Consider the following 26,554-nt stretch of genomic DNA (forward strand, 5'->3'; position numbering starts at 1 on the left):
ACTATAAAATAACGTTGAGTTGCATTAACACGATTTGCATACTATTGCCTATCATATACATAATGTTTAATTATTAGTATAACAATGTTATAGTTTGAAAGTATATTCGTATATTTTAAAAAATTTGAAAAGTACGTTCAATTTTGTGTGTTCCATATAACGTTAAAATCTTGAAACACTTTTTTCTAATACCCTGTATACGTCGTCTAGCAATTCGTATCGTTCAGTCTATCGGCTTTAGAAAAAGGTACGGCTCGAAAAAATTTGTGTAATCTCAATGTAAATTGTTAAACGCGATCCGAAGTAGTAGCACACATGTCAATTTGTTTACACGTCGGATGCAGCAGAGAAGATCCAGGTACGAGGAAACGACGACCCCTGGCGTGTCTGATTCTACCTTTCACGCGCTAAAATCCGGCCAGCCGAGCGATCTACCTTCTTCCTTTTTCATCGAGAGAACGTGTTACTGTTCTGTCGTTCTTTGACACCCGGTTACGTCAAACAGAGAGTGCCGGGCAACGACGGGAACAGGACGAAAAAAGAGGTAGGTGTACGAGAGGGATGTAAAGAGGACCCGTGGAACGGGAAAGAAAAAATAGGTTGGAGGTGAGGCCTTTTGATTGACTGTTTGAACGACTTTTGCTCGGCCGACTATGCTGCCGGGCTGGCATTGATTATCGCTTATTGAATTTGTATGCCAGGAAGGGATGCTCCGCAGGGGTTGTCCAAAGTCGCAGTCGAGGGGGTGGTGTACCGTAAAATGTTTTACCCCACAGTTACGGGACTACCTACAGGAACAAGATTTGCTTCTCTCTCTCAATCCGAACCACGAGACCTAGTCGGACACAAATTTTTCATTCCAAATTAATTCTTTCGCATATAAAATTCTTCTTGCACAAATCAAGTTTTGGAATTACTTTGCAGATGACGCAAAAGTGAACTTACACAATGTCATTTTGTCATTTTTTGTAATATTATTCATAATTAGCGTACTGGCACTTAAATGACGATCAATTAATACTTTTAGTGTTAAATAAATGTTTTATGTTTTTATGCTATTTTTTCTTTAAATATTATTACATAAATGCAGTCAACTTTTTTTAATATAATAGCTTAAGAGAGTATTCTAGTATAGAAATTTGAAAAAATCGGGTTTCTTTTTTAATTCATTTTCTGTAAGTGTATGTCTTCGAAAATATTTCCATCGGTAGATATTGCTGGATTTGCAAAATTGACAAAATTATAGGCATACGACCGTAGCATGTGATGAATCTTCTCACAGTAATGTAAAATTTTAATAAAATTTCCTCGAAACCACATTTTTTCAAATAGTTACCACGATATTTTTAGTTCTAATTAACCAATTGGCATCAAAGGAAAGAATCTTCATCGTTCAACATATGCAACAAAAGGGGTTCCACTGAAACAACTATCTCTTCAACGATTATAAATATATTTATATGAAAAACATTGTGCAAGCGTATACATATACATATGTATAGGAACGGGAAGGTGAGTCGAGTACATGTGAGAAAGTGGTCCCTCTGCTGAAAAGTGCGGGAGTTGTCGCTCTGTTTCTTAAATATAGGCCAAAACCATGCGACGAAAGTCAATACAAAAGTCTTATACTTTTGTTTCGTTTTTTTATTTAATTGATAAAAAATACTGGATTAAAATACCCTCTTAACGAAACAAATTTTGTAGGAAAGCATGATTTGTAACGGGTGAATTTTACCACTAAAATGATGAATTTAATTTGCAAAAAGGCGAATATGATTTGCAAAGGAGTTAATTAGGAGCGCAAACCCTGCATATATATATGATAAATTATATATTGTAATACGTAAAAATTAAAAGTCATAATGAAAATGCATTTTTTATACAATAAATGTTTACTTTAATGGCTTTGCCCAAAATCTGTATATTTTTTTATGGATTTTTCACAAAAGGCTATACTTTAGTATTGAACAGAAATATAGATGGAAGAGATCGAGAAAGTAATGTGCTTTTGCAATGTTCTTACAATAAAGATTTAGAATACATATACAGGGTGTTCGGCCACCTCTAGCAAAAATTTTAATGAGCGATAGTAGAGGCCAAAATAAGACAAAAATCAAGAATACCAATTTGTTGATGGAAGCTTCGTTAAAAAGTTATTAACGTTTAAAGTGTCGCCCTTACTGAATTTTTTTCTCGAAAATGCGCAAGATTTCGGGGGTATGTCTATTCACCAAAAATGACTGTAATTGAACCCTACAACCGAAAATAATTTTTCCACAACGATTTGCAATTTTTTAATTTTCTCGAATAATTTCACACCTTCTCTATTTTTTTTCTCGAAAGTGGGCAGGATTTCGTGTGTATGTCTAATGACAAAAATTGATTGTAATTGACCCCCGCAACCGAAAATAATTTTTCCACAACGATTTGCAATTTTTTTTCTCCGTTGAAAAATTTAGGCACCTAATTGGATTTTCAGTAAGGAATTTTTTTCTCGAAAGTGCGTACGATTTTGGAGGTATGTGTAATGATAAAAAATGATTGTAATTGATCCCCGCAACCGAAAATAATTTTTTTAGAACGATTTGAAAAATTTTTTTTCGCCGAAAAATTTCAGCACCTACTCGATTTTTTTTCTCGAAAGTAAATAGGATTTCGGAGGTATGTGTACTCACCAAAAATGATTGTAGTTGACCCCCGCAACCGAAAATAATTTTTCCAGAACGATTTGAAATTTTTGAATTTAATTGTTAATAACTTTTTAACGAAGCTTCCATCAACAAATTAGTATTCTTGATTTTCGTCTTATTTTGGCCTCTACTATCGCTCATTAAAATTTTTGCTAGAGGTGGCCGAACACCCTGTATAAACAGATGTAATAATTTTTGTATACAAAAAAAATAGATTGGAAACTGTATAGTAGATTGCAAAGCCTCTGAAGAGACTCTGGAGTATAAGTTCAAAAATATTGGCAAAAACTCGACTTGTTAGCGAAAAGAGAGGCTTGTTTAATCATGGAAAAATTGGTTGTTTTTCTGTAGATTTCCGGAATAAGACTAGAAACACGACTCATCGTCTTTTTCTGGAAAGCTTGCAGAAAGGCTGCAGGTTACTGGTCGACTCGACGGAACAAGAATCTTTAAGTTAACCTTCATTATGCTAACGGGTAAAAAGAACGTAGGTACTCTGTCAAATAATACGTTTTTATGAATTTAAATTAATCATTTATACTAAAAAGTATCCACACAGGGGTTGAAAAATAAATAAAAAATATGATTTGATCGATTGTATCGTTTAATTATACAGAGTGAATCACGTAACTTGATCAGCTTAATATATTCTATTATTAGTAGACCGTCAAAAACTTTGAACAGTGAAGAGAAACTGTTTTTTGTCCCGAAGTTTTTAAAGTCAGCTTTGTTTTTTTGTGCAAAAACCTATATTTGTGTACACTTATCTTTTAGCGGTTATTAAATTCGACAAGCATCATAACAAATACTTTTTTCCCATCTAAATCTAAAAATAAGTTAAGAAAAATATTTCGTACCTTAATTCAAACGATGTTTTTCTAATGATATTCATCAGTAAAACTTCGAAAAAAGGAAACAGTTAGCAAGAAAATAGTATAATCATTTGAAAGCTTTCCCTGGACCATACTTATACTTGACAAAAAACTTTTTAAACAATCCACTTATATTAGGATAAAGTAAGTTAATCAAGTTACGTGGTTAACTCTATACGTAGTACGATTAATAACAATCATGGATCGAATGTTGAATTACGACAGATTAATGTCATTCAAATGTAGACTGGAGATATTATGAGGTTCGTATGTTTTAAAGAAAGGAATCAGTGTGCGTATCAAATTAGAAAACAAGCAGCGCTTCTGTCTTAATCGACCAGGCATCATCGTGCCAATAAATGTCCCATTTGCTCACTGTTCGCTAGAACAGCACTCTCCGAAAAATTACACTGCTCCAAGGGCGATCCCTCGAGAGATTCGGTATACATCGCAAAGAGAAATATTTTGCCTGACCAAAGAGGTAACCCATGGCTCTATCTCTTCTCTCATTCTGTGTCCCCCGAACCCTTTTCCGCCCCTTTTTTCTCTTTCTCTGGCTGGAGGCTCGGCATCCCTCTCGCATTTATGCTTACGTGCCTCGTCCAGCTCGCGACGGACCCCTGAATTATTGAACGACACGGGGATCAACCGCGGATCTCGAAACAGGTCTTTGTACGGCAACGCCTTTCGAGTTTTAAGCAGCTGAATTCAACGGAATAACATCACTCGCTGATGGCAACAATTAGACATTTTTATAACAATACATAAATTATATTCCGTTAGGTACAAAGTTTGCGCTTCAAAATCAACTTTTTGCAGAAGTAATCATTATTCTGCAAATCAAGTTTTTCTAAAACTTTACTAAACTTTATAGAGATTATCTAATATAAGGTTTGTTCTACCTATGAATATACCAGATTACCTGAACTATTATAGAGACATTTCTTATAATTAGTTCGCCATCTACGGCTATAATTATTACGCTTATTGTAGATATAGATCTACCACATGTATACCTGTATCTTATAACTTAATTTCAATCGTACTTTACAATATGTTATATACATATACAAATTGTCTCAGGTTTTAATATTCAAATTTTGTCAGTAAATTTAAAGCTTTATTAAAAAGTTATAACACAAATACGGAAAACAAGTGGAATAGTGACCAACTTGCTGCTACTGCGAGCATTGGCACGAATAGATCAACAATATTTACATTTCGTGTGTTTATGTAAGTTGTTTACTACCTGAGGACACCAAAGATTTTGAAAATAATTTTCACCAGTTATAGTTATTAGTAAGCTACAAGTATTTACGAATCGAGAATAGAAAAAACAAAAGCGAAATTCGATCTTTGAACGTCAATCATGTATTGTCAATAACAGTGGACATTTTGAAATGAAGTATTAATACTGTAATATTAACTCTGTAAATGATGATGTCAGATAATAAATACATTGATTTATTTGAGCCAATGCTCGCAGTAGCAGCAAATTGGTTACTATTCCACTTGTATTCCGTATTTGTGTTATAACTTTTTAATAAAACTTTAAATTACCTATCTTTATAAACATTTTTTTCTTATTTAGTGCCATAGAACATACTGACAAAATTTGAATATTAAAACCTGGGACATTGACACGTGCCTGACATCTCTATATTGATACGTGCATATACTTAAAAGTCCTAAACGGGTAATGTGTGACTTATGCAGTGGACGAAATTTCTATAAGAACACTATGATATAATGAATGATGATATAATATTAACTTTCTATTGCCTCCACTATAGTGGTTTTTGCCATATTTAATACCTAACTTTAAGTAATTATGTATATAAGTACTAGATCTATTGATTTTTTTGCAATTTCTCGAATAGAGAATTGTGCATCGTGATATGCATCCATTTTTGCTTTCTCCTGCGAAGACAAAACTTTTCTTAGCGGTACTTTAATACACCATAGAATTATTTAATGTTCTCATTTAAATATTGTATTTCAGTATCAATACTTACTCTTAATAAGATGAGATCGTGGTTACTTCCATGTACGATAAAGTAAAACTAAGGAATACTTGCAGTTCTTATACAACTTTCATCATTGCCTCTATCAGCATATTATTATTCTGTTTACCAAGCGTTGAACACGCGAGTTTGTTTACATTTATTATACCCCAGTAACGATGCGGTGGTTGGCGAAAGATTTCCTCATACAAGTACCAGATATTTATAAAATAAAGAAATATTTTGTAGAATATCGTAGTGTTCTTATAGAAATTTCGTCCACTGTACTTGCATCTTGATAGAATTAAGGTCATTTGAGTTGAGAAATAACACTAATAAAGTGTGACATAATTGTCAGGTTGGACCACCGCGAACAGGCGTGCGAAGTTTCATCAAAATCGGCGTCTGACAGTTCGCAGTGTTCCCTTGTTAGTTTAGGTCGCGAGATGAATTCATTAAAACTCCATTTCCATGCGAAACGAGATGAATCCCCGAAGAACGATTAAAGATCTCTCGCGCCCGGTAACCATCGGAACACTCTTCGACAAGACACGTGGCAATGAGAGGGCATCGATGTAATATTTATAAACGAGTGAGTCCTGCAGGATATCCGCGTATCCTCGGAACAACATCGGCCAGGTTGGAACCAAAGGGCAATGGTTGGGTCCACTTCAGCCTCAAATTCTAGCCCGAAATCTCATCGGCCCAAATGGCGCATCAACATCTATTATTAACCGGGTTCAGAATATTAACGATACAGTTACCGTATTCCAGAAGCTAAATTAGCGGAGATTATTACGAGTGGGCTCTCGCGGTGCTATCACCCTCCCGATTCCACTTGCTAGAGCGTGTCTCTCTTTCCGCAACGTATGCTTTATCATACTCTCTTGCTGTCCTGAGTTTGTCTTTCTCTGCGCGGCGCGAAAGGGTACCGCGGCTCTCTCTTTCTAGATTAAGCTGAATCGCGTGCGTAGAGAACAGCCGAGACCGGTGTTTTTACGAAGACCGTGCCATTAATTTTAATATTATTGCATATTGCCGGTCAAATTGCCGGGAAGTGCGCGTGACGGCCATCCAGCGATCGCGCGATGCGATCTCTCCCAGTCCTATTCATCTTGATTTTTCCCCATGTGTTCCAAACTACGATATTGATTCCCTCCATAAATATTTTCGGACTTTCTACCGAAAAAACACGCCCGAAAGGGGGCTGCCGCGCGGATCGTTTGGCCGAAGTCGATCAACCGAACGCGAAATGTCTGTTCATCCCACGAATGAAGATATATCCGTTAAAACGAACAACGGAAGGTATTTTTTATACCGCGATATCTGTCCGTCGGATATTCGTTAAACTTTATTTATCTATTTATTTGAAACACGGGAGCGATCTAATTTTGTTGTTATTTATCACGTTCTGGTCGAAAGGCGGTAGAATTTTCTATTATGCCTCGAATAGTTTCAAAGCCAGAGTAAAGAATAATCTGAAGCTAAGATTTCGGTAATTATTTAGAAGTTTGCCCTCCTCACCAATTTTCGTGACCTTGAAATATGTTGTCAAGGTCATCATTCTGAACAACTTTTCCCTATGCGTGTTACCGCCGCTCGGCCTTAGTTTCCGAGATATTCGTAAATACTGTAGTTATATTTATATCATCAATACACTGTATTCCGGGAAAAATGGAGACTGAATGGTGATTAAAAGAGTGATTGAAGTGGTTTTAGGTTACATTTTCTGGCGGCGAGGGGGTTTGAGGGAGAACCCTTCCCAAATATAATATACGAAATTCTACTTAAAATGGTTTCACATCACCATCTTACAAATCCAAACCTAACCCAGACCTAACCCAAACAAACGCCAAAACATAACTGTTGTAACAAGAAGAATACGTTACAAATGCCGTTAAGCGATAGCCTATGCCGAAATGAAGTGTACTCGTAATCTAAGTTTAACCAAAGATTTTTGCAAATATCTCGGAAACTAAGGCCCAGCGGCGGTAATGTTTATGCAGTAACATGTATAGGGAAAAGTTGTTTAGAATGACGACAAGCTTCTAAATAATTACCAAGATTTCTGAGTAAACTTGGATATCGGGCTGACCACGAACATTTTGAGGTAATGAAATCTTCGAAAACATAGTATTAGCAAACGTGGTGAATGTACTAGTCAGCTTACAGTATCGATAAAAGGAAGAAACCAATATTCCGGTCATTGGTATACCGCATTCATGGACTCGAAACGGTTTCACGCAAGGCCACCCTCTAACGGATTCCCAAGCAGATCTAACAAGACGTAAATTTTTCCCCGCAGCATTTGGCCGTTGGCGGCGATAGCCACCAAGTGGCTTTTTATCGAGTCAGTGCGCCATGCCCGGCCAGTTTTATTGGATGGGGGGTTTCGCTTTTCCACGCCAACTTCGGCTTTTTCATGGGGAGGAAGTCTCTTCGGTTATGGGGGATGCCAGGAAGCGAGAAAGGAGGACAGACAGTCCTCCCCCAGCGCTGCGAGACCTCGGAAGACCAATTCCACGATACGAATACGAGGACTAGAAATATGGATACTCCGCTTTAAAGGACATAAAATGACCCGGAGATGGTGGCCTTTACAGACACATCGGGACGCAGCACCTCTGGCGGTCCATAAACGTGATGTACGTCTACAGATTTTGTCCTGGCATCGAGATTGGACGGTGAAAAGAAGGGGAATTAATATATCCCGAGGGACAGGATGGCATTTCAGTCGAATAAATGGAAACACCTGATTCGTAGAACGAAAGTGTTATATAAAGGTATTTGTTAATGTCGGCACAATTCGCGACATTTGATTAAACTGAATTCAACCTCGAATTAATATACACTATTTTTCTACAACAAAAAGCCATGTTTAATGAAACTATATGCATTTATTTTAGGAAATTATTTTTTTAGCATAGACATATTCATGTTTTATAGAAAAAGATACGAATAAGCTTGCAAGGCTTAAGTAAATGCAAAATAAATAAAACAGAAAAAAAACTATATCTTAATAACGAATATGCTTCATTAATATTTCGTATGACCACCGTTTTTATTTATTACTTGAAAAATATGATTTGGCATTGAGTTATACAGTACACGAAGATAAGATTGTGGTATTTTTCTTCCATTTGGCCGCCATAGCATTCATAAGATCTTTCAGGTATAAGAATTGTTGATTGTTTAAGTAAACTTGTCCCAATAGATAGATATCCCCAAACATTTTTGACGATGTTTAAATCTAGCAATAATACCAGCCAATTTAAACAATTTATTTCCTGTTCCTTATGGCAGTCCTTGATTAATTTGCCTGTGTGTATGACCACATTATCACATTGAAATATTTATTTATTATACTTCAATACGTTACAAATTTTAACTTCTTTTGATTCCAGATTTTTCAGGTTGTTTTTTGCATCTTGCCGACATTTCATGATTTGTAAATCGATAATTCCATTGGAAGTTATGGCATCTCAAATCATTACCGACCTTCATCCATGTTATCTAGGAGATAAAATCTTTTACAATTAAAAACAAAATTAAATTTCTTTTCCTGAGTAAAAACGACATTTTTCCGTTCAGATATCCAATTCGTAAGGTTCTTTGCAAATTCAAGTGTAGCTTTTTTATCACAGCTGTTTTTCAATATTTTTCTTTGAATGGTAAGCTTTTTTTTAAAATTGCTGCACAGTTCGTTCAGAAAGCACTAGCCTATTCTGTAATTTATTTTTCACTACAATTTGAATTTGAAGTTATCCGAGAAATAAACTTTTATCTCTGTATAAAAGTGCCTCTTTGATTCTACCTTTGTACAATTTACCGTTAACTTTCCTTACTTTTAAGGAAAAACGGAATACAAACTCGCTTCTATTTATCCTTCTAACTATCTCCCTATTTGAATATTTTTCTTCTTTTAGTATCTGAATTTCCCTTATTTCTTCAGAATTCAGTTGCACTGATTGCTCATTTTTTCCTTTATACACAATTCTTTGGCACCACTTTCCATGATATGAGATTCTACGTGTTATAACTGTTACTAAACAACCGATTAACAAAAGAATAACAAGCATAATGGGACAAAAAGAGTGGTAAAATGAGATGCAATTATTCACAAAGGCATGTAGTTTCATTAAAAAGAGCCTCTCATTGTAAAAAAATAGAATATATTAACTTGAGGTTCAATTCAAGATAATAGTAAACCAATTTTATTGCATTTAAGCATAAACAAGCCGAGTAAATCGAAACGTTACGAAAACATTCGATCGTGCACATATCGTCTTGACGCGATAATCACATGATTCTTAAGCCTTCTTAAGTTCATAATTATCCTTTTCGGCCTTATTAACACTAAATTTAAGGACGCTGATTTCCTGTATTTTTATTGAAACTGGTTATATTGGCAGGTACATTAAAATGCAGTTTTCATTTTAATTGAGGCATACAGTGTGTGTTGGCCTGAATAATAACGATTTTTTGTTTGCGATTTCGTTTATAAGAAAGTGAAATTTCTTCGCCTACACGTGCACTTGCTACGCTTTCTAACCGATCGCATTATAATTGTATAAAATTAGCTTATTCGTGTGTTTAGAATCATGTAAACATTAGCAATGATATGATTGACTTGTATCGACTTTGTAAACAATTACAAGACCAAGAAAATAAAGACTCAACATTTATTATCCTCAATGTATGCTTCTGTGATTCGACAAATAGAAATATGTTTACCGCAAAATTCTGTTACAATGTAGTATACATTTTTCATAATATTTTCAAAATACTAACTTATAGTACAGTCGATTTGGTCGAAGACGTAGCAAGTGCACATATACACAGAGAATTTTCAAATTTCATTTTCTCGAAAACAAAGCAACAAACAAAAAATTATTTATTTTTTCATAAACAATCCACAGATATTCAGTTGACGGGTTCTAGTGTTAATAAGATACAGATTAATAAAAAATAGAACAGAAAGAGTACAACAACCTACGATGTTGCGCGAATCGACAAAATTCTATGCGAGTAAAATGTTTGTTTTGGAATTAAAACTATCGAATGAGAAGTCTGCAAGGAGATATATACATTAACATATTCACGATGTCGTGATTCATATCTAATACATTATATGATGCTCAAATCAGTCAACGTGATCACTACCTGATGTTTTTTTCCAACAAAAAGATTCGCGCGGGGAATGCTGTAACCAAATATATTTTGTTGACAATAAATAAGGAACTTAAGACACGAATAATCGTCATTACATGTGGAATGACAGAAATACTTTCGTTCTCAACTAACTTAACATACTCTTCGTGCGGAATCCGTTTTGCTTACCGGAAAGGACGTGTATGAATAGCTATTATCAGAAATCTTTCCTAAAGATAGCGTATTTTTAAATATTGCGTCTTTTTCTTCAATAGCAACCGTACATTTTCTGTAGCATAGGCTTTATTAGACGGATTGTATAGTCTGTTTGGTAAGAGCGTGAACGCAATAAATACAAAAAAACAATAATTTTCTTCATAAAAAATTGTATACAAATCGCATGCATATTTAAAAGTGCAATACTCATTTGTTTAATAATGAGTCCAATCTCGCCCATAAGCGATTATCTCTTCACAACGTTTAGACATGCTTTCTACCAACTATTCTGCATATGATGTAGGCAAAGATCTCCATACCTTACGAATTTTTCTACTTAATAATTTGAGTGTCAAATAGCATTTTCCTCGAAGTTTATATTTCATTACAGACCAAATATTTTCAAAAAGACGACTTATCGTTAAACATTTCGCTCCAATAGCGGTTAAGATTCACGTGTGCCCACGTCAGTCGTTTTTCGATGGGCTTTGTTAAAAGCAACGGATTATTTGTTTGTAAGCGATATTTGATTGTCAAAATAACGATATTTATGCCTTTTCTTGCTATAAGAATTTGCCCCTTACACAAAGAGAGCGACAGATTCTTAGAAAAGACACGGACGATCGCTTTGTTTTGCTTTTCGGTAGTTGCCCCCTATGATCCTCGATTAGGGAGGTCACTGACATTCTTACTGTCTTTATATCGTTGTACTCAGTTATTAATAAATTAGCGAGACTTCTGCGTATAGTTTGTGGGATGATAGCACTCATATCGAAAACGACTGTATATCGCATTGACACGATTGAAACTGAAGAACTCGAATGAACGCCTATCGAAAGAAATTAGAATCTAGAAATTAACACAATCTCCCTCTTATTGGGTATAAAGTTTCGAAAGTATCACATCCACGCTCTTATCAAGCAGACTGTACTTTTAGAACTCTAACGAGCAACAGTGCCTATGAATGCGTAATCGGTTTCATAGGTCTCCTTGGTTACCGATAACCGGACGTTAGAGAAAGGGTGGCTTTCACTTTTGGTGAACGGGGCGTCATCAACCCTTGATTTTTAGCGTCCTGCTGCGAGGCCAAGAGCAAAAGCGAGTTCAGATTTATTTCCCGTCGTTGCCTCTAGAGGCCCTCCACCTCGTACTGCCTTCTTCACCCCCGTTGACGGTCGCTTCTCCTCCTACGTCGGGCTTTATTGACCCTTTATACATCTATTTGTTATGCCCTGGCCCTTTGTGCGACGGTAGACACGAATGGAGGGCCCCCGGCGTACTTGGTGAGTTCTCTCCCCTGGCTATATTTGACCAGTATTATAAAAATCAACCGACCGATTTCCTACGTAAAATATTACCCCCATGCGTCCCTGAATATTTTATCGTTGTCCACACCACCGCTCCCTTCGACCGGTTCCTTTCTTTCGCGCTGTTTTCGCGGGTATAAAGAAGAGCGGAAGGAAAACGTTGCGGGGGAGGAGAGCGATTCGGTTTTGCTTCATCGCGCGCCCCTCGTACGGAACGCGATCATCGGACAAAGAAACATTCTTGTGGTCAATGTTGTATCTTTCTGCGATCATTGATAGCCCCTCGAGCAGTACAAAACGGAGGACCAAACTTTTATTCAAATAATACATAACGAATAGAACTACCATGTTATTACAGCTGACTATTTCATCTGAGAGTTACCTATTCATAGTAAAACATTTAAATCTATAATTCAAATTTTAATTTGTATTCAAAAAGTATCAGATGATCCGTTGTTAATCGTTCATTTGATATTAGATTTTATTCATAGCTTCGCCTAAGTGGACACTTTATTATCTGCAGTACAAATTTTAATGGCATTCGCAAAAATATTTCTGTTTTCAGTACATAAATTGTTACGAGAGGGAAACAAATGCTGATGTACATAGTGCAGCGTCAAGTTTTATTAACTTTTCAAATTTTCAATTTAAAATGCATAAATTTATATTCTTCATAGAACTTTTTATGTAGGAAATTATGCAAAAGACTTTCTTGTGAACTGTAATTCCGAAAGGCCCCGATGATTGATCGACATGGTGGAGGGAGGAAGTGATACGGATTTCAATTATCAAATTTTAGCTTTGGGTATTTAATACTTTCCAAGATATTAGGTTAGATGTGATTTTTCGTTTTTCATTTCGTTGCTCTAATATTTTAGACGCATTTAGGTGGAATTATTGCAAATTAATATTTTCTGCCCAACAAAATTGAAATTTGATATAAAACCCATTTTCTGTGGGACAACTTATAGAATGATTTATTCTGGGATCGGGAACTGAGGTGTTATTATTCAACATTACTGTAAGTACAGTGTATTTAGTAGTGTAACTTAATCATTTTTGGTCACCAAAATAAAAATGTAACGCAGCTTAAAAAAAAGACGGGTAAATTTTAAGTGGGACACTTTATAGAAACTGAAGCTCGATATCGCTATCCATTATAGACTATGCAGTAGTTGAGGGCGATGCTATTGCAAAGAATCATGGTTGTATATTAGTCACGTTTATGCTACGTCCATATAGGCAGAATTCAATGTATTATACGGAAAGTTTTTTACTAATATCTCGAAAACTATGAACTACTCGAAGCTGAAATTTTAGATTTAGATCCTTTTTCTCCTCTCCTCTTCCCCTTTAAAATTCATAATGATCGACCATCGAAGCCTTTCGGAACTTTATCTTTCTTATGTAACAGGTTGATGTATACATATATAATGCGGTGATAATACTTCTGACACCAATGTTGCGCCGAGGAGGGGTATTCCTCACAGAACTCATTTTAACACGAACTAATCAACAGAGAACTTTAGTGGAATAGGGTTTAGTGACACATCCGTTCTCTACGAGGTCTCTCATAGTTCTGTTATTTCAAATCGTTGCCGGTTCCTCTAGCAACCGGAAGGCATGGGTTCTCGCTTCCGCTCGTTCAAAGAGGCAGCTTCACATCGTTGCGGAACAGCCTTCACGTTGCCACAACGATGCATCTTCAAACCGTCGTAACAGTAACAACAAAAATAATAAGAAGAAATAACAATAACAACAATAAAAATAATGAAAAGTACAATTACTGAGAACACTGATCACTGAAAGATTTAAGAAACGAATAACAGATGACACCAATGGTCGTGGATATTATCATTGTTTATTCGGTCATACGCATTGAATAGTGTTATAAAGGCAATGTGTGTGGTTAAGTATAAGGTATCATTGCTCAATTGCTCAACAGATTGCCAAATTGGACGTTTCGACATGCCCGTGTATGTCACGGGTGTGAGCGTCAAGAGGTTAACCATCTAAAATGTTGAAGAGATACGATGTTCGATCAATGGAATCTACCGATTGATTGACGATTAACCTGCGAGGTTCTGCTCCTACATTTTCTATCGCGGGAATCTACCATGAACTCGGCCAGCAGGCACGAAGATTCCAATCTACGTTGTATGTTCCTGACTCCATGAGAACAACGACGTGGACTCGCGCGGAGGATCGTATTCCTGTAGGACACCGGGGCTACTAATCTAACAGAATTATAGACGGTGACGGTAGCTAATTGTCTATCTATATCTGTCCTGACGTAGGTGTGTCTCAATGTTCCCTCTCGTATGCCGCTCATATATGCGTACATTGTATTGTAGCAGAGTCCGAAGCTAGACCGTCCGTCAGGTCTCTCGGACCGACACCCTCGCCCGCATAATGGCCAGCCTGCGTACGTGCATTTCTAATAATGAAGACAACGATAAATCAACGCAGAGAATACGGCCGCGGATGTGCGCCGAATATCCTATGCATAATATCGCGTCATTATCTGCGGCTACTGTGCTCCCTGTGCACGCATGGATCTCCGACTCGACTTTGGCGTGGTCCTGACAATCGGATTACGTCGGAGCGCATCGGGTTGCAATCTCTCCGTGACGTGGTTCCTTCGAGAATACGCGCAGTATATCGATAAGAAAACAGGCAAGTATCTCAGTTATTGCTGAAAACCTCAACTTTCTTTCATTTCTAAAGAATTTGAAGTAAAGACTTCGAAAGCCTCGAATAAACCTATCAATTATCAGTGACAGCTCTTCGTTATGCTGCTCACTTTATTTCTCCTGCAATGTACTTTATTAATTTATTTTTTTCAGTTTCAATAAAGTAAGTGTTCATGAATAAAACAATATTCAACGTCAGCAACAATTTACCTGATTTTTCTAGTTCGGAGCGCTCCTAGATTCTGAGTATCACTGGAAAGAATGTTTGTAGAAGCTTACAGTACAGAATAAAAATGAAAAATTGTTTTACCTGCTTAATAAGTTATTCGTAAATAAAATTTAAAGTAAATGTGAATTTGGAAGAAAAACAATAATTTGGTATTTAATGTAGAAGCGTTCACGAAATAATTATTTACGATAATGTAACTGACCAGACATTAATTCCGGTGGTAACCCGTGACAGACCGTCGATCGATGAAGCCTTGCGACAGGCCATCCGTGATGCCAATAATGATCCGTCATTCTGTCAGTGTAATGATGCCAGATCGATCTTGGTTGATCGACGGTTAACAGGGATCACTGAAAAGTGCAGCCACTTTAGTGTGAAATACAGAATTTCCAGAAACATCGATTTTTTTTTAAAGTATCTGTTCTTGAAAACATGTTCTGCGAATATTACCACAAGAGCGTGTCGGTCATATTTTCTGCGAAAAAAGGAATTGTTTATAATTGAACGTATGACCTCGAAATATAAGCATTGTACTACAATGCATTTATTTAGTATGTTGTCCAGTCGCCATCATTGCCGATTATAGCCCGGCACCGATTAGGCATACTTTCGGCGAGATTTTCCGCCATTGTTTCGGGTAGAGACCTCCATATGTTTCACATTAAATACTCGCTTTTCTCTGAGCTTGACCTTCATTGCTGCCCACACGTTTTCGATGGGATTAGCGTCAGGCGACTGAGAAAGCCAATCCAGTGTCCTGATGCCATTTTCGCGTTTCCACTCGGTGCATGCACGACTTCGGTGCTTAGGGTCATTATCTTCTTGAAGCACCCACAAGCTGTTATCTGAGCCAAACCATCTTCCAGCAGACTTTAATAAACAATGTTGATATATTTTGATCATCATTTGGGTATTAAGATTGTCCGTAAACAGGTACAAAACTCCAAATCCTTGTCTACAGAAACAACCCCAGAGATGCACCTTTACCGGGTGCTTCACTGTGCGCTGGATAACGGAAACTGCACAAGGTGACCACGCATGCCTTCTTGTACTCCAGGCCCAAAAAGAGGATTCATCCGTAAAGATAATGTTGGAGAAATCACGGTCGATATTAGCCCTCGCCCACAACAGACGCTTTTCAACATGCTTTTCGGTCAAAAATGGTTTCAACTTTGTGCACCGCCACCCATAGTTAGCATCATGTAATCGACGTCGAATTGTATTCAAGCTCACTTCTACACCCGTTTTCGCTAAAACTAAGTTGGCTTTTCGTAGGGAACACCCAGGATTCTTTTTAAAGATTCTTAAAATTGCTTTGTCGTCCTTTTCTGACGTTAAGAGACGCTTGCCATGTTCGGGCTGGTCGTCAACATTTTTAACTTCCTCATACCTTTTCACGCACTTCTTAATAAAGGACACTGACTTGCCCATGTAGCGACTGGCCGCTGCGAACGACATTTTGGGTCCTTTTGGATGATTATAGAGAAACACCACTTCGAAGCGACTAGCGTACGCTGCACTCATTGTTATTTTTGTCACCTTCAACGTAGATAACAGCCCACACTACTGATTTAATCTCAAAGCATTGAAGCCAAGTGTTCAAACAGTTGAATTAACCGATTGTTAAACAGATGCGTCGTCTAGTGAAAAAATTAGCTCTTGTGGAACTGAGTGTATATAACGATGTATAAAAAATTATCAAAGCTACAATACTTTAAAAAAAAACGACGAATAGACAGAAAAACTCGTTTAGAATAGGCTAGTTATTTATTTAGTTAGCGGCAAACCATAAAGTGGTCCACCGAACAACGACTTTATTTTTCGGAAAAGCATAAAATATGACATATCCTCTTATTCCGGTATTAAACGATATATATTCTATCTTTCTACCAAGCGATATCATAGCTCATTCAACTGTAAAAATGTATGGCTTCACTGTTTCATATACTTCTCACTTGATGTTGGATCTCTTATTATGCGGCTGACTTCAAGAGTCAGCACACCATTCAGCAAGTGTCACCGCATTTCTCTCAAAATCATGTTTCCATTACCTAATGGAAATCACCTCTTGGGGAGGATTCTAGTCTAGAAGTTTGAAAAAATAGAGTTTTTTAAATTTCATTTTTTACATATATATGTTTTCGAAAATATTTCCATCGGTAGATATTGCTGAATTTGGAAAATTAACAAAATTATAGGTATGCAGCCGTAACATCTGATGCACCTTTGCAAAAGTTGTCACGACATCTTGTTACTTCTAATTGATCGATTGGCATCTTTCGAGGAAATTTTCAGCACACATGAATTCTGCCGTATGGGAATTTCTATGGCATTATTCAACCATGACTATAGCGAGATGCAAGGAAGACTAGATATACAGCTATTTAACATTCGCCGTATAAAAGATTTGAAATTTTGATTTTTATACATATATAAAATGCTAAAGAGCGGAGTATCTTCTTCTATGTATGTATAGTCTGATGGTGCATAGGTCAATTTTAAAAAAATACAACATTGCTATTCATCTAAAGGATCACAGTACTATCTACGGTATGTATAAATCGATTATTTTCGCCATATGTCACCTTTTTAAAACAAATTAACTCTGAGTTAATCCATCCTCAAATTTTGTCTTTTTTAAATGAACACAAAGAGGAATCAACTCGTTAAATAAAAAAATATTATTATTATTATTACTTTTATACGCAAGGATACAATTTAAAAAACGATAAACCAACATTAAAGTGTTGCTAAAACTTTTTAACTTGACATATTCAATAAAAGTAGTTTCACTGAAATAACTACATTTTCAACATTTATATATATTATACGTATTTTTATATAAAAAGAATTATGTATACTTCTTAAATATAGGCCAAAGTCATGAGATGAAATCCAATTCAAAAGTATCATAATTTTGTCTTTTTAAATTCCAAAAAATATAATTCAATTATTGTTTCAAAAATTGTTGGTTTTGTTATAGATCGCTCAGTTTTGATTTGATAATGTTCAAATACAACACGGACTGCGCCTCTAACTGCTACGCACTAAAACAGCAAATCCAACGTACAATCAATCAAATCTGGTGCAGTATTATAGTGGTTGTATGTCTCTGTGTCCACGTGTTGCTTGAAACGGCGGCTGGTGTCTGTTATTTATTCTTGAGCCATTGATGAAGAAGGAAATATAATTTCATTAAATAAAAGTAGTGTCGTATGAATCCAATGTCGTTTATTCTAAACGATTAATACTAATTGTGACGTTATCAGAAGTGGGATACGAAAGCATTCCATCCGATTCTGTTGCACATTTTTCTATGCTGCAAACAATGAAAAATAAGGCTACAACATCGTGTTTGGATGGCACAGGTTGACACAATCGCAACGCCAGGAGTAAGCCAGATGAAACGACAAATATATTATGGGTACCCTGAAAAACGCATTGGTGATGATTATGAACTATGAGACAATGGCACACTACCCACAATGGACTTCAACTAGCGATTAACTATATTACACACAGAGACACTGTGATTGAGTGAATCTTCATTCACCCTGCTCACATGACACAAACATGCCGTCCCACCTGAGCTCATCAGCTTAGTAAATACATAAGATGATACTATTAACAGCGGTGCACTGGAACGTCATATACAATATCGAATGTCATTAGCTGCTAAGCAAGAGAAAAAGAAATTCGACCAACATAAAGCTATATGTAGTTCGTAATTTTCGAAGAGGAGATTTCACTCTGATTAAAAATAACTCTCGTAATTAAACCTCATTGGATCTGAAATTCAGCAAAGCCTATGATGTCGTCAAAACGCTTGACAATGACAGCTACCTGGTGAAGAGAGGTGATTGATAGAGACCACGCAAAGTGGCCCATGATCAGTTGCGCCGTGCACCACAACCCGATGAACAGGAGGCAGTGTCGGCGGAGTCAACGATGATGCGTCGACAACATTAGCTCCTACACCTACCGAAGTGACTACCAGGGTCCCTGAACCAACATCATCTACTTCACACATCTGTTCTACCTCAGAATCGAATATGCCTTAATGGATCACTCCCGGTCAGTGTCGTTACATTTGTCAAATTATTGCGTCTACATTATACTTCCTACGGTAGTATTATTACTATATATTGGGTTGATTTTTTCGCACTAACTTTATTTCTTTATTAAAAGTGTTACACAACATCTTAGTCTAAAACGCATTCTCCATTATTAAATACAACTTTTCCCAATTATTTGGTAGCTTATCAATTCCTGATACAAAAAAAGTCAACTTGTTTTGTTAAGAAAAACGTTTGAATGAATTCCTGTACATGGTTGTCGCTATTGAATTTTTATCCGTTTAAAGAATTTTGTAAGGATCGAAATAAATGGTAATCTGTGGGGACTAGGTTCAATAAATAAGGAGGATGAGGTAACACGGTCCATCCTAGTTCCAAAATTTTGTCCTGGGTGACTCTTGCCGTATGTGGTCTAGCGTTGTCGTGCAAAAGCCTAACGCCGTTACGATTGATAAGTGCTGGTCGTTTCTGTTGTAATTTTTCTTGGACCCTGTTCAATTATTCAATGTACAAGGCTGCTGTAACTGTCACATTACGCTTTAGCAACTTATAATGGATTGTTCCTTTTCGATCCCACCATACGCAAGAGAGAATCTTCTTTCCATGAAGAGAGGCTTTGGGTTCTGGCAGAGGTTGTTTATCTTTATCTGCCTATTGTCTTTTCCGGGTAACATTTTTGTACGTGACCCATTTTTCATCTCCTGTAATCAGCTTGTCCAAAAATGGGTCATTTCTGTTCATTGACAAGAGCGAAGTGTCAACCGCCATCCTATCCACCTTGTTTTTCTCCAACAAATTATGAGAAACCCATACGCCTAGCTGGCTGACTTTTCTTAGTTTTTCCAGGTGTCGACAAATGGTAGATAGGGATGACTTCAACTTATCTGCTAATTTTCTGGTGATTTGACGTAGGTTTTGCTCCACTAGGACTTTCAAAACGCTGTCATCGATATCCGTTGACCGTCCCAGTTTAGATTCATCTTGAAGACTGGTATCTCCGGAACGAAACTTGGCAAACCAATTCCGCACTGTACGTTTTGCTACTACACCTTCATCGATAACGTCGCATATTTTTTTTGCTGTAGCCGTTGCACTAGTACCAGACTGGAACTCCCATAGCATCATGTAACGAATGTGATGCTTTTGACTTCTCTAATTCACTTACACGAAAAATTGTACTAGTACTTGATCTGAAGTCGCTGACTGCTATTTATGAACTGTTCAACCCTCTAAAATAAGGTAAACATGACGGCGAAAACGAACTACAGGTCATTTGGAATTCCCAAAACAGTTTATAACCCACTACCTGAGTCGGCAATTACTTATGATTCAACCCAATACATCACACAACTATAACTGCCACAAATATGGAGCTAAGCAAAGCTGTCCCAGACGTGATGGATCGTCGATACACGTAACAAATAAAACTCACTTGAATGTTGTTATCATAAAGAGATGTACAACAATTTCTCCACTGCAAACAGAAGTCATCAGCTAACACTCATGATAATAATTTAACATGATCCACTAATCATTACCGTGATGGATTTTCCAAGCTTTAAAATAATTCTTTTATCAACATCAGATACATTTTAAAAGAGTTATGGTTACATTCCGAAAAATCTAAATTTAGATACCCCTCCTCAAGGACGATTTTAAAGAAATTATTTCTTTTTTATCAATATCAGATAAATTTTGAAAAAGTTATGGCAGTTTAAAGTTCGACGATATTTTAAAATAGCTCTAGCCAACTTTTCAAGTGCGGTAGTGGTACGTCGCTACATCCACGTGTTGCTTAGAACGGTCAATGACCTCAGATATTCTTGAGCCATTGACGGAGAAGGAAACGTAATTTCATTTAATAAAAGTGGTGTTATGCGAGTCCAGTATTTTCTTTAAGCGGTGCATATTAATTATGACGTTATATAAAAATGAATGACTAGACTAGAGTATCCCTTTAAGAATTCGCGGATCGTTCGAAAGAGCATTAGTAAGATCTCGTTTCTCCGACCGCAAAAGTCAATGAACCATTTTTGTTATAGCGTTCGACCAAGCGCACATCCGATATTCACAATTAAGAATAACCGAGACCTCTATGGAACACGAGCTCAGGATGTGGGAGCTGCGTGACGAAATCCGGTAAGTCGAATAAGAATTTGCGTACCCGGCAGCAAAGGAGTAAAACGAGCAGGAGGAAGCGGGACATGACAAACAGGCTAGCAATCCGTGATTCCGCGCTCACCAGATTGACCTGTGAGACACGTGTGCAGGTGGATATCGGTTACCGACGATCTCTTGTTTACACACTTCCCCTGGATAAAGCGTTCCCGTCTCTTCTCTTCAGCCAACCATCTCTTTCTGCCCATTTACCTTTCCTTCGCTCGTAGCAGAGACGTTTACTGTCACGCAGGATTGTTTTACTTTTAACTGCACAGAATCGTTAGGACGGCTTTGATGAAAAACCATACATACTCTTTGTACGGAACAAGTGTCATCTTTCGTTTCCATTCTACTGCGGAATGAACTACTCGAGTAACGTGCTATGTCATCTTCCGTTGTCCCGGTCTCGTATATCCGGTGCCTTCTCAAATTGCCGATTGGAAAGTCTTAATATTCTGTTGCTTCAAGCATTTCGCGTGTTGCAATCTATGTCGTTTAAATCGAGCAAAGCCGCGTTTCTTAACCCCTTAACGTACGATTTAATTTCAAATAATTTGTCACACTTATACTATTTAATTTTCTTTAAATTTATTCATACAAACAATGGTCACGAAGGAGAATTCATGTTGGCTCCTACAAAGTTCGTGGAGTCAATTTATGTAGCAAATAGATAATTACAATAACTATTTACAAACACATTATATTTATCAACAAAGATAGAAAAGTACACGTGTTAACAGGAAATGTAACAATTATACATAAAAGGTTCGTAAACTCGTACTCTATGTTCTTGCATTGTATACTTTAGTAACTCTTGTAACTGGTGTAATTGATGTAACTGACGTGACTGTAACTGATGTAACTATTCCTTTGTGACTGTAACTGATGTAATTGATGTAAGTATTCCTTTGTGACTATAACTGATGTAACTGATGTAAGTATTCCTTTGTGACTGTAACTGATGTAACTGATGTAAGTATTCCTTTGTGACTGTAACTGATGTAACTGAGTTCGTCTGGTTCTGTTCCTCTATTAAATACCGAGTTCAAAAATAGGAGGTGATTCTATTCGCAAATCAGAAGTTTGACCATCCCTCATGGGCCAGTCCTCCCGAAACTAAAAATCCCACACACTGAGTGTTTGTACGGGGTTAGTCGACCGCGGTCCCAAGGGGCAGGTAGATGGGCCCAAATTATTCCTTGAAACTAATTAAGTATGCGCTGGTTTATCGCTATGGTTATGGCTTTAGTGTACGGCAATTCCTATTTTCAACTAGGTAGTAGAGGTACAGGTGCCAGATGACCAAATTATGTGTATTCAAGTAATTTAAGTAATATTGAAAATAAATGACGCGTCCTACAATATAAAATGTTTGGAATTCCAAACAATAGATTTGTTTCACGAATACCTCGTAAATGTAAAAATGTGTTGATTTTAATACATGAGACTTAATGACGATTGAGTAGCCTCATGATTGTAAAACTTGACATCAAGAACTTATAACGAGTCAGACTCGTCATTGTACGGCAACGGGTTAATCGACGCGACGTAGGAATTCTGGTAGCTTATTTCGAATAAAATTCAGCAAAGCTATCATCAAACACAATTTCATATCCAAATCAATATTAAATGTTTATATATTTTAAAAATTAGGCATCACATATCGTTTATATTAACATTTTAAAGTAGCTACTCAACGTTTACAAGATAAATGCCTCATAATAATTGGATCGTATACGCGCTAACGTTCCGACGATACGAGCCCCGTCATCAAGGATGTTGCAATAACTTTGCCAAATGACGTGTGGACTAAAGGGACATGCATCACGATCCGATACTAATGCACGCCCAATGTGGAACGTTGCAACCTCATACTGCTATCATCGATGCGATCAATCCCACTCAATTAGACTGATCATTGATTATTGTCCTGTATAATGTCACGATCAACGTCGCGCAACCGTACACCAGAGATCATGTACATTTAATGGGAAGGGTATTGTAAACACACTAAGTGCGACTCGTTCAAGACGATTAATAATACAAATTTACAAAATAAAGTAAAGAAATCACATTTTTTATACTTGTCTATGAATCAAGCATTAATTTTGTCTAAACAGTTTTGGGCAAACTGTAAATGCACGGTGTAAAATATATGGAGAACGATCTTTACATTGCGTCGTGCGTGTATAAATACTTTGCAAAATTATTCACTTTAAAATACCGTACACAACCACGCACATATGTATTTTACTGTTAAGGCCAAAAGTGGTAAGTTATCCACATTTTTTTACGCGAAATACTGCTGTAAACAATAACGTTGGAACGTGATGTCCTAACATATTTCACAGAGCAGGGAAAAAAGTGGACGCAGTGATTCCCCCGGCGTTAAATAAAATCACACTTTAAAGTGAACATACCCCAACGGGGAATTCGCAGGCGTGTTAAAAAAGGAATCCGAAGCCAGCATTCGATATGGAGGGTAGATCGAAACAGAAACCGTATTGACTATGGGGCCAGAAGAGCTTTTAATAAAAAAAAAAATCCCAGGCCGCAAGTGGAAAATCCGATAGAGCCGAAGTGCGTGCAAATATTTTCTCTTGCACTCGTCGGCCAGCACGGACGGTATCGAGCGACCGTAGCAACGTCAACACATCAAATCGAGTGTGTATCGGTGGTGCAGCACACGGTAATATCCTTTGATAACCAATTTGTGCATCCTGTGAGCCACACCGCGCCTTCTACCTACCGACTGGTTATATTTGCCCTCATTATTCGAGATCAAAAATCGTTTTCGTAATTTCAGATTATTATGCTTGGAATATTTTACGAAATGCTACTAATGGCTATGACGGAAATCATTTAAATTAAAGACAAACGCGTTCATTTGTTTTAACGTTAAAATAATGTATTAAGTTACAGTGATTCATGTGCATTAATAGTGTAACCGTTGTTAGATTTCACCTCCCCTCCAGAATTGGGATCATATCGGATGCAATTAATTTCAATTCGGATTAAATTAGTTGTATTCTATTCCGAAGAATAATTTTTCAAACAAAACAAAAAGTCTTTGTTTTTCGACTTGATATTACAAATTGATTGTGTTAATCGCTAAATTGTATACCTCAGAGGGAAACTATATTCAAATTTCTCAATTTAGCATAAACAGACTACATTTATGCAAACAGAATAATAAATTCCGACGTATAGAATAAATAAAAATATATATTATAACAAATTTATGTAGCAACTGAAGCTATAATATTTATGCAGTATATGGAAAGAGCCAAAAGATTCGTATGGCATATAAAAACGCGAATTTAATAAAAAATGGACACAATACGTGAGCTGTAAGCCATCGATATTGAAATGGTAGATATAGCTGTCTGAGGATTAAATATACAGGGTGTTCGGCCACCCCAAATTAAGACGAAAATCAAGAATAACAATTTCTGGATCGAGGCTTCGTTAAAATGTTATTAACGTTTAAAGTTTCGCCGTACTAAATTTTTTTCTCGAAAATGTGCAGGATATCGGGGGTATGTCTATTCATAAAAAATGATTGTAATTGACGCCCGCAACCGAAAATAATTTTTCCAGAACGATTTGAGATATTTTAATTTGGTCGAAAAACTTTACACCTTCTCGAATTGTTTTCTCAGAAGTGGGTAGGATTTCGGGGATATATATATTAACAAAACATGATTGTAATTAACCCCTGCAGCCAAAAATATTTTTTTTAGAACGATTAGAAATTTTTTTTTTCGCTGAAAGGCACCTTTCGATTTTTGTTAAAACTTCGTTTTTCTTTATACTAAATTTGTTTGATACATTACAGAAAAGTTGTCTAATACATTTTTGTAGATACCCATGAGCTTTAATTCAGAAAAAAGTTTCATTGAAATATATTCACTATTGTAGGAGTCATGGCGATTTGAAAATTGGCGGGGTTAAGGAGCAACTTTCCAAATATTTTTGGAATTTATACATATTCTACGCCAAAATATGCGTTGTTTGTCGCTTGAAACATTCAAATCCTCCAATCCGTTCAGGAGTTATGATCTATCAAAGATTTGCATGAATTTTCGGGGAACCATTTCAGACCTCAGATTATATTTTCGGTAAGGAATTTTTTTCTCGAAAATGCGTAGAATTTCGAGGGTATATCTATTGACCAAAAATGATTGTAATCGACCCCCGCATCTAAAAATAATTTTTTCCGAATGATTTGAAATTTTTGAATTTAATTTTTTAATAACTTTTTAACGAAGCGTCAATTAAGAAATTGATATTCTTGATTGTCGTCTTATTTTGGCTTCTAGAATCTTCCATTACAATTTTTCCCAGGGGTAACCGAACACCCTGTATATTACCGCACGACCGGATTGATGTGGATTATTAATTACAATCAATTTTCACGAGGTCAATTTTAAAACGTTCATATTTTTTAAATATGTTAGCACAGACAAATAAACCTATATACTCATGTTTTTTTAATTTTACAGTTTACCTAACTATTATAAAATCACGTTTTTTTAGAACGATTGTAATGTTGAATTAACGAAGACAATTCTATTTGGAACAAATAACAAATAATATAATTAAAAGAATGAATAATTTAAATCACACTGAACAGAAATTTTTGAATACTTTAACACGATTACTTACTGTCTAATGAAATTGTCTTGTTGTTCTCAGTTACCCATTACGCAATGAACTTCATCCCTTTACAAATTTACAGTACAAATCTAATCCAGTAATAAACTGAAATAATTTTAATTTGAAATTTGTGTCTTCGCTGAAGCTCATATAGTCATAAACTTCATGTACTTTAATTTGAAGTAAATTAGTATTTTTTATAACAGAGGTAGATATCTTTTGTATTTCAAGTACTACAGAATATCTATTATCACTAAAATTGACGATGTTCGGTGTATACACCTTGCTCTTTTATTTCCGAGAAGCAAATAAAGTTCGGAAATTTTTTCGTATTACCCATTTTATATCAGTTCATTGTGGCGCAATTTGGTCAATATCGTAGGATTTGCATTAATATACGTATCAATTTGTTGCATGAAAGGTTCCACTCGATGTACTTTTATTTATCGCCTCCCGTATGCACCGTGCGTGATCTCTCAGTTGCATATACATATAGAA

The 26,554-nt window shown here is 36.4% G+C and overlaps 1 protein-coding gene across 1 annotated transcript; it reads right to left on the bottom strand.

The window, feature by feature from the left end:
• Positions 1-19,888: 19,888 nt before the first annotated feature.
• On the bottom strand, positions 19,889-20,359 carry LOC122400913 (histone-lysine N-methyltransferase SETMAR-like). Its single transcript, XM_043402659.1, has one exon. It carries the CDS (start codon positions 20,357-20,359, stop codon positions 19,889-19,891), a length of 471 nt encoding a protein of 156 aa, XP_043258594.1.
• Positions 20,360-26,554: the final 6,195 nt, after the last annotated feature.

This window comes from Colletes gigas, unplaced genomic scaffold (genome assembly GCF_013123115.1).
Source record: "Colletes gigas isolate AHSC1104 unplaced genomic scaffold, ASM1312311v1 Colletes_gigas_Sc00002, whole genome shotgun sequence".
In the NCBI taxonomy this organism is placed as follows: Eukaryota; Metazoa; Arthropoda; class Insecta; order Hymenoptera; family Colletidae; genus Colletes; species Colletes gigas.

Excerpts from the sequence above, each read along its gene's own strand:
- LOC122400913 (XM_043402659.1), bottom strand. The coding sequence starts at position 20,359 with ATGCTATGGGAGTTCCAGTCTGGTACTAGTGCAACGGCTACAGCAAAA.